The following is a 13559-nucleotide window of genomic DNA, read 5'->3' as shown; positions in this document are numbered from 1 at the left end:
CATGGACTCTGAGGACATGGATAACCCTTAATTCTTTAATGTGGTCAGGTTTACACTTTTCATTTTCCACAAGATGTTTTGAAAGCTCCATGCCTGGTTGACCACAATCCTCAAGATACTTAGAGCATTCTTTTTCCTCAGGCTGCATATGGAGGGGTTGAGCACAGGGCAAGCCATGGTATTGAGAATGGCCACTGCCTTGTTGTTGTCCAGCTTACTTCTTTGCACAAGTCTGATGCACATGAAGACACAGCTCCCACCGCTGATGAAGACAATTGTGAGGTGAGTGGCACAGCACAATAATAATAGTAAGCAGCAGAGAGAAAGTAGCTGTCACAGAGCAGTTTCATCAAAGGCACAATGACAAAAAAATGGTTAAGAAAGTTAGGTCCACAAAAGAGCAACTAAAGAAGCACAATCATTATGATAGAAAGGAGAAGGAAACCTTTGATCCAGGAGCCTAGAACCAATAATGTACAAAATCAAGTTTTCATGACAGTGGTATAGAGCAGAGGGTTGTAAATGGCCATGTACCTATTGAAGGACATTTCTACTCATAGGTAGGATTAAGAAGTGCCCAGAATATAATACAGAAAAAATTACATAACACCCAAGAAAAGAAATTCCTGCTATGACTTGTGCCAGGTTGGCCAGTGTACTGGGGATGATAGCAGAGCTGAAGCTAATTGCCAAGAGGGACAAATCCCTGAGGACGAAGTACATGAGGGTCTGCAGACAGCAGTCCAGCACAGTGACTGCAATGATTTAGAAGTTTCCTGCTACTGGCATAATGTAGTCGAGTGTGAGAAACACAAAGGGTAGGATCTGGAGCTACAAAATACCTGTGAAACCTAAGAGTATGAACTCTCTGATCCCTGTCTTGTTCTCCATGGTGAACCCACAGATGTAGAAAACCATTATTTAAAATGATATATACAAAGTTACCAATCTCATACCAATTTATTGCATATTTCAAGGCTCCCAGAACAAGCTAACAGGCTGAAAAATTTCTAGTAGTATTTTCTTTTAATAAAGAATTTATATATGATTAACAGCTCTGCTAACTCTTACTGCTAATTACAACATTCACCTACTAGCTATGTGTTCTTAGTTTAAATTATATACATTAATCATTTCTTGGTTGCTTTTTATTTATATGTAGAAGCTGAGATAGATACGTGCTCTATATCATGACAACTGAAGCCAGTTCATTTAAGCTGGAATCTTGCATGCCAATAGGTGATATAATCATTGGATGTTGTCATTTTTATAACACTCCCCCATCCAAGAAAGATTCCTATATATGCACATAAAATACTCCTATTATATATTTCACTGGGGCATGGGTGGATCTAGGATTTTGAAAAGAGGTGAGGTGCAGATGGCAGTTGTGCAATAGAAGAAGATACCATAAAGCAAAATTGCATAAGAGGATTGCTTGACTAACAGGACACGAGCGCCATAAAAAGGAGAGAGGGCCATTAACAGCTGTGGCTGAAAGAGTGATTAGAAAAATTCAAGCAAATAATATTTAAGTCATTTTTCCCCTTTAGTGAGTGCTGGGTGGAGTAAGCATCAGAGCAGGGTTATGATGACACAGTTGCCATCCACGGATCTTCTCCTGTCAGACAATAATTTAGGTGCATGAATATCTATCAGTATAAATATGTTATATACATTTATATGTATACATATATATAGGCTCATGTATGTATTATGTTTATATCACCAATGGTATAACTATGTGGTCAGATATTTTAAACTAGGCTAGAATAGGCTGGGGGGGGGATGTCATATATATCCAGTTAAAATTGACAGAGAAACATAGTCAGGGAGAGAGAAGAGAGAGTTAAAAAAAAAAAGAAATGTACATAGTCAGCTAGACAATGATACAAATAGTAAGAAAGACTATAGAAGGAATGATTTTGCAATTGATGACACAGATAGTTAAGACAAACTAAAACAAATAACGAAAAGTGGAATAGGGGACTTGCAACAGAATATCTACTATTATTTTGCTTAGAAAACCATCAGTACATAGTGATTATAGCCATTATTGTTATATTCATCACATTGCCTCCATTGTTTCATGCCATTATAGTTCTGGTCTTTTTGAAAAAAATGACCCCTGGGCAAAAGCCTGCCTCAAAGCCTCCTGAACCTGTTTGTTCCTCAGGCTGTAAATGAAAGGGTTTAGCAAAGGGGACACCACTGTATTGAGAATGGACACCCCCTTGCTGAGGTCTAGCCCACTGTTACCCGTGGGTTTGATGTACATGAAAATACAGCTGCTATAGGTGATGGAGACAACGGTGAGATGTGATATACAGGTGGAGAAGGCTTTCTGCCTCCCAGAAGCAGAAGGGATGTTCAAGACAGTGGAGATAATTCTGGCATAGGACAGGATTGTAATGGTAAGAGTGCTCAGGAGAGAAAAAGTAGCTGCTGTGGGACCTACTGGTTCCAGAAGCCTGGTGTCTACACAGGCAAGTTTGATCAGGGGTGCACTATCACAAAAGAAGTGGTTAATGGTATTTTGGCTGCAGAAGGGCAGTTGGAATAATACAAGTAATGGTCCGATGAGCAGCAAAAAGCTACTTGCCCAAGAACTCAACACTAGGAGTTTGCAAACACGCTCATTCATGATGGTGGTGTAGGACAAAGGGTGGCAGATGGCCTCATACCTATCAAAGGACATCACTGCCAGTAAGATGAGCTCAGTAGTACCCAAGAGAAGATAGAGGAATGCTTGTATAAAGCATCCAGCTACAGAAATTGTTCTGTTGCCTGATGCCAGGTTGAACAGGGCTTCAGGAATGACGGTGGAGGTAAAACCAATTTCCAAGAGGGAGAAGTTCCGGAGAAAGTAGTACATTGGGGTTTGCAGGCGGTGGTCCAGGAGGGTGATGGTGATAATCACAATGTTGCCCATGATGGTAATAATGTAGGTAAGTAGGAGAATCACAAAGATTAGAGTCTTCAAGTTCTGTACTTCAGTGAAGCCCAAGAGGACAAAATTCCTGACCATGGTCTGGTTCTCCATGACAGCATATTAATGTTCCTGAAGGGGACATAGAAAACATTAAACATATTATTTTATTTGGAAAATGACATTTTCTGTCTGTTGACTGAGAGGAAATATTGAAATGTTCTGGACCAGTTTTTCATCTGGTATAAGTCAATAGAGCCCCATTGGATCCTGTAGAATATGACCACTCGTCACACCAGTGCTTTTTTTGTCCCTGACAACATTAGAATTCTCTCTCCTTTGACTCAAGTTCCAATGTCCCAAGTCAGAACAGTGGAAAAAAAGGATTGCTACGTTTCAGGGTGAATTGAGTTAGATCAAGTCAATTTAAATAACTGATTTAAATCATGATTTAAATCACCAAGCCAAAAGCCTGATAGAGTAATAATTTTTTTATCAACTTTCCCGCTATTTGTGTGTTTGTTTTTCAAAGAAAGGTGAATTATCACTGGTTGATATAACAATTAAAATATGTTGATTTACAACTAGATACATATTTTAACTGTAGATGTAGTGCATACTGTTTCTACTTACACAAGCTAGGGATGTGTGTGTGTGTGTGTGTGTTTATATAGCTTAATATATTCAGATTGCCAGAAATCCTACAATTTAATATGTTCTAAAATGGTGATATGTGTATCTTCCTCCCTAGATGATTAACTTATTGCCCATGTGTGTATCAAGATGTGTTAAGATGGCAAATTGAATTTACTTAAGCACACAAAACCAACACTTGGAATTTACTAAACAAACTTTAATGTTTTTGATACAGGAACTCTATTTTTTTAACAAAACATGGTACATATTTTCAACTAAATTATTAAGACCAGTATTAACTGTTACAGTATTAGAAGTATGAACTGTGAATATTGAATTAAACTATTTATTTCAAATCACTCTAGAGTATATTCTCTAAAATGCCTAAGTAAAATTTATTTGAGCTTATGTTCCTGCTTGTCTAATTCTCTTCCAAATGACAAAAGCTTTATATAGGCTCTTTTCAAGATTTTTACCCCCTTGCTTTCAAGTTTTTAGAACTCATCAGTCTCATCCTCCTCCCCACTTTTTATTCATGGACCAAAATAGAAAAAGAAGCTTTCCTGCATTTTCCAGCTCCCAACTTATTTCTCAGCTTTAAGTGAAAAGCAAGTCCAAAAGGAAGAAAATACTTTTTCTTCACCTGTAGAAGAGGCTACTGCTGGTAAAATCTTCAACAATCCCTAGTTTTGGGTGCTTTATTAGTGACTTAAAATATCCTCAGACAACATGTCCTGCTTGAATGGTTGACGTGTAGCCCTGAAATTTACTATGGCTGGTATGATTGATGAGTGATTAGTAGAGGCCCATATCATAGCAGCATTTCTGTCTTTGGCAGTTAGGCATCTACTTTGGTATTTTGTGTTAAAAATATTGGGAAGAAAATGGGGTGGAGTAAGTGCTTGATCCCGCCACTTCTTTACTGCCTGCAATTTAACTTTGTTGTTGGGTATTTCTTTTCTTAATGTTTCTTGACGTTCTTTCCAAATTTCAACAGCATCTGCAATACAGTTGCAATTTTTCTGTAGTTCGTCTAAGACTATCTATGGACATAGGTTTCAGTGTATTCAGCATAACTTTTACACTTCACCTTTGGCTAATGTTGACTACTCTAGCTGTGATTGTTCCATCAATTTTGTCATTATTTTCTTCACAGATGGTCATCAGAACATGCCAGTTCTTAGATGTTTATCCCTTCATTCTTATATACATGAAAATCAGACTTTAACTGCAGGGGTTTTAGTAGGGGCTCATTGACACATCTAAGTTTATTTATTATATTTAATAGATTATACTAAAGGTATACCTTATCCTATGCTGTATTAAATTGCAATTTTGTTTTAATCTGGTTGATTTTTTGAAAGGAAAACTTGATTATAATTTAAATTTTAAAAAAACAAAAAAAAACCTCCCAAGATTTTTTAATAATCATTGAATTTTACCCTTCTGCATGTGTTTTCAGGTTCAGGCTTTTCTCTCCAAGCTTCCATTTCTATCCATACATGACATTCATGACTGCTTGCCGAAATATGGGGTTATGCATCAATGCAAAATCACACATGCTAGGGAAATAGAAGGGTATTTGCAAAGGAACCTGTAAGTATTGACATCTGAAAATACACTGGGAGTCTGTTAACTTTGGCTCCTACTTGCAAGTTAGGGAAAAAGCTCTCAGAGAAAAGATAAAGGAAAGAACATGCATGTCAATGCAAGACATCATTTTTTTTTTCTGTTCAGATTTCCAGTCTAATATGTTTGCTAAATCTTCCTCAAATCACATTGCCAAATACCATCATTCATTTTCCAGTATCTGCTACTGAATGCTTAAAAATCGTAAGTCACACCACTACCCTGAATGGAGCTATGCTGATTAGTTAATAGGGGACAAAGACTATAGTACCACAGGACCAATGTTATACTCCATTTTAGTAACATATTAGGATGAAAAGAAAAACCTTGCTTTTCACCTATTCTCTGAAATATTCTTACAGCTGCAGCAACATTCCAGCCGTTGTACATCTGACACACCGTATATAAAAGAGTCCCACCTGCTGATCCAGGCAATACCATTGCATTTTTCACTCTGTAATCCTTCTGTCTTCTGTAGCTTGATTACTTTCCACTACATAACACTATGGTTGCACATTCACTCCTTTGTTGGACTTGATGACCTGGTGTGGTCCTTTCCAGCAGTACTTCCCTATGATTCTATGTCCTGGGTGGTAGACGGGGTTCAGGTCAGCCACTGGCCCTTGTGCAACAATTGAATGAGTCCTGCCCCATACAGCGTGTAGGGGTATTCTTGTACGCAACGATGCAAAATCACACCAGTAAAGGAACTGGAAGGGTATTTGCAATATAGTTGGAAAGTATCTGAAAACTCACTGAGAGTCTTACATTTTGCATACATCTATGAACACACATTTTTGAAGGGCCAGATTATATCTAGACAGCTAGCATGGCTCCCAGTCCAAATTATTAAATGCCCCTATAAGACTTCTGTCTTCTCTGCCTCAGTTACTTCCACTTAAATTGCAACTTGAGTTTTGAATGATTCCTGTACAGTGGCAAAAATAGATGTTTTCCCTGAATGATATGAGAATATATAATGTTTAGAACAAGTAGGTTGGTTCAGCTTTCATTATTAAATGCCCTGGGGACCTGTGTATGCTACTATGACAGAATGTGTTAACAAGCCATAGGCTGATTAATTTAGAAATATAATTTTACATTGTCTATTGATTTTTATTTCAGGCTTTCCTGTTTCTGTTGCTAGTGCTGAAATATGGTTCCTTGTTTAAGTGAATTTTTGTAAACATTTGTTTCTTACGACGATGGGGCATTGACTGACAAAGGTGTTTGCAGCTTTAAAGCTTGTGGGGGAAGCTATTGAATACTTTTTTGCATGTTAGATAACCTACTGTTGCTCAGTGGCTTGCTTCTGTCCTGAAGTAAGTCACTGCACCATGAAGTGATGAACCCCTGAATGGAACAAGCAATACAATTATTGTATTTTTGTTGTCAATTGGCAGGGGATGGAGTAGACAGAGACAAGAGTGATGCATCCTTAACCCTACATCATCTTCATGGCACTAATTAGCACTTTTGCTGGATGTCTAACAGTGATTTCTGGCACTGGCTCATGCTTTGGATTCTGCAGGTATATCTTCCTCTGGCAAAACAGGATTTCCTTGCATGCATATCTGCTGCAGGAAACATTATGAGGGAGCAAGAGGGCAATTGCCTGATGGCTAGTGCACTTGCTGTCCAAGTGCTTCTGATGAACTCCTCTGTGAAGACCTGGTTAGCTCCTATCTGCTGAGCTCCTGGGGTATAACATAAGTGACCTCCTTCCCACATTTTTTTCTGGGTTACGTGCATAAGTGTCCAGAGACCAGTTTACATGTACAAGTTTATGCAAACAAAGGATAAAGCAGGGAACAAGAAACAGTCAGAGAGACAGCTAGGAAACTGCCACTAAGATTTGCAAAGGGAAACAGAATTCCACCCTGAATGTTTAAAGACATTGCTGAATACATGCAACTTTCTCTCATGCTCAACTTTAAATATTTCTCTAAACAACCTAAAGAGAAGAGATGATGTCATGTGTAGGAGTAAAGACAGGATTTCATCTCTATACATATTTTAGGTGTGGGCAGTAGCCCAACATCTTGTAAAGTTGCTAATCAAATGCTCAAAATATTGTTTTAAAAAAAAGAACTAAGAATAGGGGAGAGCTATAGAAATCAGATGAGGGCTTCAAAAAACATACTTACTGCCACAGCTAAAGCAATCATTGTAGTTTTAGAGCCAAATTCAACATTGTTAATGCAAAGGAGTGCTTGTTCCCAAGTAATGTCTCCCTCTTGGCAATGAGCTTCAGCTCTGCTGTGTTCCCCAATATATGGGCCAACATTAGCACTAGGCACAGCAGCAATTTCTTTTCTTGGGTGTCTTATGCAATTTTTCTGTATTTTGTTCTGGGCAGTTCTGAGTCCTTATTAGCAGAAATGTCCTTCAATAGGAACATGACCATTTGCAACCCTTTGCACTATACCAACATCATGGAAATTTGAGTTTGTATGTTGTTGTTTCAGGGCTCCTGGATCAAAGCTTTCCTTCTCCTTTGAATCCTAATGATTGTGTTTCTTTAATTCCCTTCTGTGGGCCCAACATTGTTAACCATCTGGTTTTTGTGACATCACATCTTTGATGAAACTAATCTGTGGAGATGCATGGTTCCTACATCTCATGTCTTTCATGGCAGCTACTTTCTCTCTGCTGCTTACTATCCCTGTTGTGCGGGACCTCTCACCTCCTGCCATCAGCAGTGTGAGCTTCATCTTCATGTACATCAGACTTGCACAGAAAAGTGGGCTAGACAGCAACAAGGCAGTGGCCATTCTCAGTACCATGGCTTGTCCTGTGCTCAACCACCTCCATCTGCAGCCTGAGGAAGAAGGACAGTCTAAATGCCTGGAGGAGTGTAGTCAAGTGAGCATGGAGCTTCCAAAGCATCTTGTGAAAATGAAAAGTGGAAACAAGGCCACATTAAAGAATTAAGAGTTATCCATATCCTCAGTGTGTGTGTGTGGTGCATGCATGAGTGCATTTATTTGTGTTTGCATGTGTGCATGTGTGTATATGTGTGTGGGTACAGGCATGGGTGTGTATAAATGTCATGGAAATCGGACATCAAAATGATTCTTTTGTATATATTTCTAACGTCTATTCTTAATTCCTTTCCTCTCTACATGGTATAAAACTAAGAAGTGGATAGTTTTGTTATCAACTTCATGAAGCTGAGAAGTAGATAGGGTTGGTGGTGGATCCCAGCAGGGGTGGCACGTGAATCCAAAGAATCTTCTATGTCTCCCTTTAATCTAGTCTCATATATGGGGTGATGTGATTCTGAAAGTTTTCAAAGTGGTTGTGGAAAAGTGCACAATGTTTTCTCCTTACCCAAGTGCATGACTGAAGGTGGTAAATGAAAAACCAAGAAAAGGAGAAGGCATATGAAAGAGCTCACCTTTATTCTTGACTCCACTATAACTGCAGGAATCTGTCACACAGAGACTTGATAAAACATATTGTAATGAATACTCTTCGATTTTCAAAAGCCTGCACCAGTGTAGATCTCTCCCATCTTCATCCATGATTAAATCGTTTAATCTGTAGTCCCACATAGTATCCCCATTCCCAGACAAATGTGATGTCACATCCATGTGTCTAAACATCCAAAAGAGAAATATTCAGCAAAGAAGTGTTTATTAATAGGAATACTCCTCAGATGGCATACAAGCCGTAAGGTACTGGAGTGAAACACCACATGTGCTTCTATTATATCTAATTTATTAGAGGGCTACCTATTTCTTTTTTTCATTTATGACTATTATGTTGTGGTTCTCTTATTTCACAAACAGGAAGAGTGAGACCTGAAGAACATGAGTCAAAATATGAGCCTAAGCACTTTTGCACAATAATGATTCTGGCTAAAAATACCCAAATAATACCATTTAAATCTTACTTGAGGTTTGAAACTAGAGCAGTATTTTTTCAGCTGGTGAAAAATATAAATTCAAAAGGATTGAAAATATTCCTGAACCAGGTTGAAATCCATGGATTACTTGAGCAAGAAAAAAAAAGTTGGAAAAAAAGTAGGTAAAGTCCCCCCCACTTTTATTTGAAGGTAAAAGCACCCAAAATGGTGTTTTTGAAATGGAAAGAGATTTTCTTTACACACATTAAAATATGATTTTACTTTTATTTTATACTGCTTTTTGTGTTTGAAAATTGAGCTTTATTTAAAGAAAGAAAAGAAAGCTAATTTGGGGACCATAAGAAATATGAATAAATAGAGAAAAAACACAACAAAAATTCTCCCTCCCTTCTTTATGGGTGGTAAAGTTGGTCCACAAACATGAAAATACAAACACACACAGAGCTGCACAAACTCCTTCAGCCCTGCAATTAATTTAACTTATTCTCAACGTTTCATTGATTAGGTTTCTTTCCTGACAGCTTGTCTCTATGCTGGAGGAAAATGCCTTCATCTCATTTATCCCTCCCACATTTGCAGATCATCCCTTCTTCCTATGTTGTTTTAAACTGTCTTCCATAGATTGTGCCATTCTTAAGCTGTTTATGGGACATAAAAACCTAAGAACTGCCATACTGGGTCAGACCAAAGGATCATCTGGCCCAGATTCCTGCACCCTTGTCCAGTTTCCTCTGACCTCAGTGGGCTCAGCTCTCACATTAGTTGTTACCACACCCAAAGTAATGTTCGTTGTTGCTTCCCAAGGTAAGGCTTGGTCAGGAGCAGATCATGGTGCACCATGGGATATTTAGTCCCCTGGCAGGGGGTCTAGGTTTGTAGAAGAGAGTGGGTGTGTAGGAACACAGAGCAAGCACCTCAGGGATGCCTTCCCCCCACCAGCCATGAGATGTGAATGTGTTGAATGTGCACATGTGAATCAGAAGTTACTTTCTGTTGAATCTGCTGCTGGCCATGAAAGCACAGCTTTACTCCATGTTTACTATATATTCTATGCTTGCCAGTGAGGCAGCACGCTTTCCTATACCTCTGGCTGTGGGGTTTATCTCTGAATGCATTTAGACAAGCACAATTCCTTCTTCCTCCAACCAGCTCCACACAGTTGTTGACCCTGAGCCTGAAGTGAAAGCTTTCTTTCAGGAATCTGGACTTCTTGGGGTTTTTTTTTTCCTTCATTGGAAAACTTCAGCATATCACTTCTTAACATTTCCAAACTAAATTTTAGAGGGGACTTTTTCTTCTCTGCCCAAGCTGAGGTTTACATGTTCTTTTTTTTTTTTTTTTTCTTCTCAGTGTGGGATGCAAGCAACGCTGCTGTTCCTCAGGAGGATGGAAACATCTTCAGAAATTTATGTATTTTTTCATCAACTTTGTTTCAATGCACAGTTTATTTAATATTTAGTTGGTGAAATGAATGAAAGGTTCTAAGAAAGTTCCTTCTTTATTGGAAGCATGATCCCAGGCCAGAATCCAGCACCCTCTTTCCAAACAGGGCAGCATGCACTTCATGCTTTCTGCCTTTTTCTTTCCTTCCTGGCCCCTGCTGTTTTTAATGAAGCTTGCCCAGACAGGGGCTGTGGAAAGATGTAGATAGGAACAAACCCTTTTGTTAGTGGACAGAATGCAGCTTAGATGCAAGGTCAAACCCTCCTGTTTAGGAGTGGGGGCTGCTAGCACCTTGGCTTGCTGCCTTCTGGGCAATTGAGTTAAGTACTAGACTAATAGGTGCCTGGGGAGGTGCTCCTTATTTCTGGCAGGTACCTGGTGTGGATGATCACACACTAGTCTGTCACAGGGGAAATAGGTTTGCAAGTTGCGTGGAAATGCCAAGAACAGCAATCCTGTGTCAGTGCATGAGTCATTCAGGTTCATAACATAGATCCAGATTTATCTTGTAGGTGTCTACACTGGGTCTTCTGTATGTGGTCTGAAGCAATTCAGGTAGAACAAGAAGGCCTACCTGAGCTCCTTAGCAATACAGAGCGTCTCTGGGAAACACCTAACCCTTGCCTCATATTCTGGAGAAGCTTTCCATTAAAAAGTCTGCTCAGAATGTGTCTCCTTTGCATCGACACTGTTGACATTGGCTCAAAAACTGCAATGACTGCATCAGTGGTGGTAGTAAATATTTTTATCCACCCTTCCCCTATTTTTAGTCTTTTCTTCTTTTTTTAAAAATATGTATAAGCATCTGATTAGCAGCTTTACAACATGTTGGGCTACTGCTTACACTAAAAATATGGATAGAGATGAAAGCCCCTGTCTCCTCTTGCACATGATACCATCTCTGCTCTTCATGTGGTTTAGAGAAATGTTTCGTGTTGGGCACAAAAGAAAACCTGGCTGTATTCAATAATCTCCTGAAACATGGAGGGTGGAATTCTATTTTCCTTGGCGCATCTTAGTGGTAGTTTCCTTGCTGTCTTTCTGACTGTTTTTTGGTCCCTGCTTTACACTTGGTTTGCATAAGCCTGTTCATGCAGACTGCTCTCTGGCTACTTAGGTAAATAACTCAGAAAAAAATGTTTTTATCCCAGCACTTGAGCAATTTGGTATCTGACAAGGTCATCACAGAGGAGTTCATCAGAAGCAGTCAGACAGCAAGTGTACTAGTCACCAGGCAATTCAGCTAAAAGTTTCAAGGGCTTTCCATTTGCTCCCTCATAAGTTTTTTTGCAAAAGGTATACACAAGAGGAGATCCTATTTTGCCACAGGAATAAATACCTGTAGAATCCAAACCATGACCCAATGCTAGAAATTACTGTTAGTTATCCAGCATAAGTGGTATTTAGGTAGGTGCATGAAAATGAAGTAGGGTTAAGCCTTCACTGGTATTTTTTACCTTTTCCACCCACTGCCAATTGACAGGAAAAACACGATAATTCTAATGCTTATTCCTTTCAGGGCGCAGTGACTTTCTGCAGGATAGAAGTAAACCACTGATCAACAGCAGATTATCTGGCACGTGCAAACAGTACTCAATAGCACCCCCACATTTAAGCTACAAACATGTTTGTCTGTCATCCCATTATCTGGAGAAACTAATGTTTAGAAAATACCAGTACTCAATGATCTATAGTCCAACAATGACAAAAGAAACGAAAGTAGTAGAGTCTGCTATAAAAATCAATAGAGAGTTTGAGGTCATATTGCTAGATTAATCAGCATACAGCTAGTTAATTCATTCTAATATACCAGCATACACAGGTCCCTAGAGCATTTCATAATTACATCTAGAAACCAGCCTACTTGTTCTAAACATTATATATTCTCATACCCTTCAAGAAAATATCTGGATTTGCTACTGGACAGGAATCATGAAGACCTCCAAGTGCAAGTAAAGTGAATGTAACAGGGACAGAGGAGACAAAAGTATTACAAGAGCATTTAATAATTTGGACTGAAAGCCATCCTTATTTTTTAAATATAATACAATCTTATCCTTCAAAAAGGTGTGTGCATTGATGCATGTTAATCATCGCATACTCTCAGTGAGTTTTCAGATACTTTCAGATTCATTTGCAAATACCCTTCCAGTTCCTGGCTAGTGTGATTTTACCTCCATTCATGGTAGCATACCCCTACATGCCCTATCAGACAGCAATCATACAAGTGCAATGCAAGGGGAAGTAATCAAGATAGAGAAGACAGAAGGACTGCAGAGTGAAACATGTAGTGTTGTTGACTGAATCAGCAGGTAGGACTCTTTTTTAAGCAATGTCAGATTTAGCAGGGTTGGAAATGTGTTGCAGCTGTCATAGTCCAGGCAGTAGGTGAAAATCAAGTTTGTTTTTTTGTTTCTTTCTAATCTTTATAATGGTCTATAAAATTGACCCTGAAGTACTAGGATCTTTGTTTGCTATTAGCTAATCAGTGTAACTCCATTCAAGCTAGTGGTGTGACTCATAACTTTTAAGCATTCAGCAGCAAATACTGGAAAATGACTGGTGGTATTTGCCAATGTAATTTGAGGAAGGTTTGAAGAACACACTTCCAGCTGGAAGACATTTTGTTTGAGACTGTATTTTATACTTATTTTTAAGAGTTTAAGAACTTGCCTTCAGCCTGTTTTGTAACAAATTCCACTTATGCAATTGCATTGAAAAGCAGGAGAACAATGACATTACTCTCTTTCTCCTCCTGTGGGTTTAGCAAACATATTAGACTGGAAATCTGAACACAAAAAAATGTTATCTTACATGCCCATGATGTTCTTCTCTTTATCTTTTTACTAAGATCTTTTTCTCTAACTTACAAGTAGGAGCCAAAGTTAAGATGCTCCCAGTGCATTTTCAGATATCAAATTCTTACAGGTTCTTTTGCAAATGCCCTTCTATTCCTTTACAATTGTGATTTTTGCATTGATGAATGGATACATAACCCTGAATTTAGGCAAGTAGACATGAATGTCATGTTTAGATAGAAATGGAAGATTG

General features: G+C 38.7%; 1 protein-coding gene across 1 annotated transcript; it reads right to left on the bottom strand.

Moving 5' to 3' along the window:
* Nucleotides 1-2095: 2095 nt before the first annotated feature.
* LOC149862503 (olfactory receptor 6E1-like) lies at nucleotides 2096-3043 on the bottom strand. The gene has a single exon (XM_090053949.1). It carries the CDS (start codon nucleotides 3041-3043, stop codon nucleotides 2096-2098), a length of 948 nt encoding a protein of 315 aa, XP_089910075.1.
* Between the last annotated feature and the right edge of the window lie 10516 nt (nucleotides 3044-13559).

The sequence above is a fragment of the Crocodylus siamensis genome, chromosome 6 (genome assembly GCF_052110815.1).
Source record: "Crocodylus siamensis isolate JL-2025a chromosome 6, ASM5211081v1, whole genome shotgun sequence".
In the NCBI taxonomy this organism is placed as follows: domain Eukaryota; kingdom Metazoa; phylum Chordata; order Crocodylia; family Crocodylidae; genus Crocodylus; species Crocodylus siamensis.
The sequence above is the reverse complement of the archived record's forward strand: the minus strand, read 5'-3'. Positions and strand labels throughout refer to the sequence as shown.